Source organism: Gigantopelta aegis, unplaced genomic scaffold (assembly GCF_016097555.1).
Source record: "Gigantopelta aegis isolate Gae_Host unplaced genomic scaffold, Gae_host_genome ctg3654_pilon_pilon, whole genome shotgun sequence".
Lineage (NCBI taxonomy): Eukaryota > Metazoa > Mollusca > Gastropoda > Neomphalida > Peltospiridae > Gigantopelta > Gigantopelta aegis.
In genome coordinates this window covers 2712-9497 of record NW_024533449.1, presented here as the reverse complement: position 1 = coordinate 9497, position 6786 = coordinate 2712, and the positions used below count along the sequence as shown (strand labels likewise).

Below are 6786 nucleotides of genomic sequence, written 5' to 3'. Positions count from 1 at the left end.
TTACCTTGTCCACTACATATTACTACAATACCTCCATTAGGATCAATACAATGATCATGAGAACATTGACATCGGTTCCAGTGTGTGGCAGTCCTGTACGTGTAGAGTTATGACATAGACATGTAATTTCACCATTAGAACATGTACAAATTGCCCCCGCCCACTACATACCAGTCCATTGGAGCCAGTATCACATTCATAGTTACTACATTCACAAGCATCTCCTACAACACGAGGATGAGGACTCCTTGATAGGCTCAGTTTGTTGAGTACATATACATTGACCACAATCACATTGTCCCCTCCCACTACATGTGATACCATTGGACCCACAGGACAATCAGCAGTAGAGCAAGAGCAGTCATTTCCTTCCATCATCAAAACAAGAACATCGACCACAACTGAAGTCACCATTGTTACTACATTTAGTGCGTTGTATTCTTGTTCCTTCTCACAAGCACAGTCACAAAATCCAGTAATATTAGCCATAAAATTGTCAAATGGTCGAAGATTAAATGGTATATGCACATTCTTTCCATTCCTTAGACTCTCTGTACATTTCTGAAGTGTCAATGTAATTGTAAAGTTAACTGTTCCATTACCAATGCCAATACATCATAGGAATCTGGTAAGTAAGTAGATCCAGGAGGACAGTTAACAGTAACATTAGCTGTGAGATAATTAGGAAGATTAAAATTAAGACGAGCATCAGCTATTGCATTGGCATGTGCTTCATTTAGGACTTCTTGAAGATTGTCTGAATTTGATGATAAAAGTACTTTGAACTGTCAAGTAACATACTGATTGTATTGTTGGTAAAAACTTTAGAATTTTTTCTGATGAGTTAGAGGAAGCTGCTACTGCAAATACAGGAACAAGGTTGGCATCTTCTAAAGCTTGTCTGACTTGTTCTATACTGGGATAATCTTGGGTCAGACTTTCCGTATACAATGTTTCTTTAAAAGTGAAATCATATTGTGTGTGACATTGACCATCATTAGGTTTGACTATCCCAGCAAGTTGTCCATCACCTGCTGGTGTGGAGGGGATCATCTGTCATAACTAGAATGATTTTGATAGAAGTTTTCTCTCATCCCAATCAAGTCTTACATACCACAGATTGTAAACATAGCACCAAATGGATCTTCAGGATCATCAACATTAGTTGATATAATAGTGTCTTGAACAGATGAATTGAAAAGATCAGATGAGTTTGTAAGACTGATAACATGTTCGTAATTAAATGGCTTTGTACAGAGTAATTGGCCAGTACAGCTAGATGGTTGTCCTGCTTTATTATTAAGTTGATTAAGTTGCACTGATGAAGTATATGGTAGTGAAGGCTTATCAACAAATGTTCCAAAGCCAATAAGGAAATCAGATGATACATTTTGCAGAGCTAATGGTAGTTTGTGGAGCTAATACTTTGACTGTTTCAAGATCTTGTGTGAAACTACCAGACAAATCCATTAACATATAAAGATCAAGAGGAAAGTTCTCTGCAGCCTTTAAGGATACTGAGAAACTCACAGGCTCATTAACTCTGAGCTTAAGATTGATAGATTTTAAAGATACTGATTGTTCTCAGTGAGAGGAATCTCCTGTTTGTTAATGATAATAGTTGCTGGTGAAGTAAATCATTTTTCTACAAGTGCTAGCATTATCTTGAGATAGACACTGAGCACTACCAGGAGTGGAACACCAGACACAAGAATCAGTTGAAATTACATTGTGAACAAGAGATGAGAGTAGTTACCAGTTGATAACCTGAGGTGCTCCAAAGGTGACCAATGAAGCCAGTAGCATAAAAATATACTAGCACTTGTTGAGCCATTTAGGATAGGAGTGATTTGATAATCTTCTCTAAGCTATAAAAATTTTTCATTTATTAATTAATTTTAGTTGACATTGAGTGGGTTACTATGGAATGTAGGATATTATATAAATTTCTCATTATATAATTTGTTGATAGTTTGTACTATTATAAAGCAGCAAAATATATATTAAGTAATTTGCTAAATAAAAAATTTGGATTCCAAAGTGTTCTACCAATGTAAGCTACAAATTATTTTCTAAAATAACATATTAACTTTTATTGTGTGTCTATACAATATTATATTCTATATATTAGAATATTAGATGTCTTGAAACATTCTGATATATTGATTGACATACAGGTTATATATATATATATATATAGTTAATAAATAAGAGGCATATCAGATGCTACACACATCAGATGTTATTTTGATATGCCATTTATAACTATATAATCAATAACATCCTATTATGCTATAGGTTCAGTATTCATATGTTACACTCTAAAACCTGACTGGTTTGTTTATTAAAACTAATATATAGTTGGATTGGGTTGTGTGTGGCAAACTGTAAGTAATATAATATATGTTTACTTTCACATTTTGCTACATGTTTATTTCAGTTAGCTACAGTATATAATATTGTTTTCATTCCTATTGTCCTATAAGTTGATTGTTTATCAAATGAAAATCTTTTTATTCTTTGAAAAATTGTTTCATTAGTTCTAACATTCTGTAAACAGCTTGCATTATACAATCTGTATAACTTTATATCAGTTAAATAAACAATCAGTTTTTACTGTGTATCAACTTTCCATTTAACAAGCTGCAGTGTATAGTACCAGATGTTACATTACTATGATGATACAACTCAACTTTATGTTCTTAATTGGATATATTTCCCTCAATTAATGCATGTACACTAGTGTAGTGGTCTAGTGTTAAACATACAAATGTCAAGGTTTGTAACCAGAATATATACCTCTAGGATGCCTATAGGATTCTATAGGACTGTCTATAATCCCACTGTCACATAATCCCACAGTTCCATGTTTAGAATTTAGAGTTTAGTGTTCAGGATACGTTATAGAAAGTTACTATGCTGTCTGTAGTCTAACAGTCCCATATCATATAGAATGATCTGACATGGGACATTGGGATTCCATGGGAATTCTTATGGAAAACACATTTGAACAACACTGACCAGAAGCTCTACATGATTCATATTACGCATACAGCTATATATTGGTCATTATTGTTAAATAACTCAGGGGTCCCTTGCATATCATGTCAGACATAAATGTATTGTATCCTTCATTAGTATACATTAATTCACTGTAAAATTGATTGGTTAGTTTAATTTCTTAATTGTTTATTCATTGATAGTACAGTAGAAATGAAAATGGTATAATGTTCACTTTCAGTTTTCCATCAAATAATTTGTTACATACATTTAATCTGTGTAACCACATAGTGGTTAATTGAATTTTGAAATTTATTTGGAGAGCTAGCATAAAAGAATAGAACATATACCTATTGTTATAGCACTTATGATATACGGTACTAATTTTTAACTACTTACTGTGGCATTGACAATGACATTTATACATCACTTTAAAATGAAACATATAATAATAAATAAAAATGATACATTAGTATATATATATAGATTCATAATTCATAACACATGGTTTAAACTAATGGGGCAACTGGCATCAAAAAAACAACAATCAAACCATCAATTACACAACTGTTACTCCAGCTGGTAAATAAGTGGTACACATTAAATCAAGTTGTTCATATGTTTATTTTAGGTTTATGTCTGGCAACTTAATCTTGATTATGCTGGATGTTGTGATTGGGGGGGTCAGTATCACCTGTATGTTCCAATAAAGAATGTTATTGTGATGAACATTGTCACAAATGGAATGATTGTTGTAGTGATATAGCTAATATAAGTTGCTATACATACTACTTCAACTGATATACTTAGTAAGACAATCATTAGTTCATACAACAATGCATCATTTGTCATTAGAAAATGAATTATAAAAAATAAGAATACACAATAATTTTGAATCTAATTAATTATTTTATATTGGTGCAGCTATTTTACTTATTATTTATTATTATTCATTATTTTTAATTTAGTCTACACAAGTAAAGTGTCTGTCATTTTGACCAATTGTTGGACAATAAGGACAAGAAGAAAAACAAAGTATAACATTATGCATGTAACTGAACCTGACTTGTATTAACTCTTAACATTATCTATGCTTACAATTTTTTAGTAAAAGTTTAGTTTGATTTTTTTTTGCAAACCAAAGTATGAAAAATAATTGTTGCTATACCTCTTGACAGCAATGTTTATGTTATTTCTTTACTTTTTATTACTTTTTACAGCATCTATTTGTATAAACAACAAAACTATTACTTTTATAGTAATTAATTGTTTTGCATTTGTTAGTTTAGTTTAGTGTTTGTTTAGCAAGTTCACAGTCTGATAAAACTATTTCTCATCTTATAGACCTCAAGATCACTGAGTCTTCCCATACAAGAAGTAGGCTCAGCATATCAAGAAATCAAAGCCAGCTCTGTGTTGGAAAGTGGGTAAAACAGACTTCATAATTATTGACTAACATTTTTTTTATTCATATGATTTGAAACTACTGATATTACTAAATTGCCGAGCAGTAGTCGTCCAATTGTTTCCAGAAAAAGGCTTTGTAGAAGGTCAGGATGTTGACTGTTAATTGACATAGTGTCTGCGCCATAAAGATATTTGGTACCCCAGAGGTCTTCTCTCTCTTTCTTTCCTACTAAATACAGTCACTACATCCTGTGTATTGCAGTTAATAGTCATCAATTGAATTTATTAGGATGGAGTACATTGATCTAGCAATGCTATCATAATACAAATTTGCATGTGCTGTAGCAAACTTCGCCAGACCAATCCATAATGGTTACCTGAAAAGAGGAAATCATAATGGAAATGAAATCAACACAATGAACTGAAATTAATGAAAATCCAGTTATGACAACAGCATACTAAACTCTTCTATCTTATATAAACAAAAAGTCTCCAGTTCTTCTATAATATCTTGATTGTAGAGACAGAGTTCAGGAGATTGAAACTGTTTTTGTATCTCTGAAACAACCTTTATTAAGTTCTTTCCTTATGATATGAAGCAAAAGGAAAAACTACAAAGAACAAGGAACAAATCAACCCAAAAAATTATCTAATTTCACATTATGACCAGTTTCTAAGGTAGTATTGTCATATTGAAAGTTCTGTGTTTTTCTTTAATTTATCATTTTGTTCCATGCAGTTTCTCAGTTAGCTATGAATTAATGATAATTTCTGCATGTCACACCTACTTGCTGTATAAGCAGTTTTATATTAATAACTATTAATAACTATTTAATGTTGTTATTAATAATAATAACTTGGTAGTGAGGATTTCTGCTTTTCGTTCTAGCAGAGTGACAAAAAAATGAAGATTTCTTTGTTCTTAACATAGTACTGATAGTAATACTGCATTAGCTACTGGTCAATCATCATGTCCTCTCCCTACAGTAGCTGATATAGAGAGGAGAGTTGACAGTTCTACTTCTTAATGCTGATACTTGTGGAGGATCATAATGATCCTACTGTATCATCGCATCAGTATACTTGTCTTGCTCAAGGATCAAACTAGAGATACTTATCCGTAGTTATTATTATTAGCTACATTCACTTCTAATAGTGGACAACCTCAACAAAAACAACATTTCAGATGGAGTGTTCAAGTGGCAAATGGAGTGCAGTAACTAATGATGGTTTTGATACTCCCTCCATCAAATCTAACACTGAAATGACTGTTTACTTGCGTAAAAAACACTCTTGGTGGTGATTCAAATCATTGTTTGTGTAAGTTACCAATAAATTTTAATTTAATTACATTGGAAATATTCTTTTTTAATATAGCCTGTAATTCTGCTTGTGACTATGGATCAGGAAGATGTTTATCAAATAAATCCTGTAATCTGTTGTCTTACTTTGGTCTTGATAATATGTGCACTACATCATGTCCAACTAACTATGCTACCCAGTGTTAATACCAACTTTACATGTGTAAGTAACTAATATATGCAAGTAAATAAAAATATTTTCTAAAAAATGATGTGAGTGTAGGATTGGCAGAACATACAAACAAGATAGTAGGGTTAGCAATTACATCATTCCTAAATAATACACAGGTGGGCTGAGACAAGTTGTAGAAGTAATTTAAAATATTCACCTTTATACTTTATATCACTAGTACTAAAAATATACTATTGACATATTTTGCTTTCCATGTCTGTACTATTAGTGGGGATGATGTAATTGGCCATCCTACTATCTTGTTTTGGCATTGTTTATATTGACTGATATTACCATCCTACATTTACTTCATGAACAATTCAGCATTTTTCACCCACATCTACTGTGATGTTTAGAAACATTGCTTTCCTTATTCTATTAAATCCATGCACACATGGACCATTATTCTAGGGAGGAAGACTGACAAGTATTCAGATAATCTAATATTGTGTTTTTAGGACAGTGAATTTCAATGGATAATCTGGCCATTCATACATAGGCACTGCTTTATGTGCTCTGATATATGCATATATAATACATGTGTTCCTATACCATACATTGTAGTGGTACTGGACATATAGGTATCTAGGTGCATATATAATACATTGTTCCTATACCATACATTGTAGTGGTACTGGACATATAGGTATACGTATGTTGCATATATAATACATTGCTCTATACCATACATTGTCGTGGTCCTGGACATATAGGTTACTATAATTGTTACTGGTAAGTTGTCTTTATTATACTCATAGACTTTGTTTTTGTGTTAGGTACTACTAACTACTAATATATAAGTAAGCACAAAGTTATGGGAATACAACTAAGATTTTAATAAGTTAT

At 31.9% G+C, this 6786-nt stretch overlaps 1 protein-coding gene across 1 annotated transcript; it reads right to left on the bottom strand.

The window, feature by feature from the left end:
- Positions 1 to 801: 801 nt before the first annotated feature.
- LOC121392363 (integrin beta-1-like) lies at positions 802 to 1583 on the bottom strand (the record flags this gene model as incomplete). Its single annotated transcript, XM_041523600.1, has 2 exons — positions 802 to 956; positions 1458 to 1583. Coding segments are annotated over 2 exons (281 nt in total), but the record flags the coding sequence as incomplete, so codon positions are not given.
- Positions 1584 to 6786: the final 5203 nt, after the last annotated feature.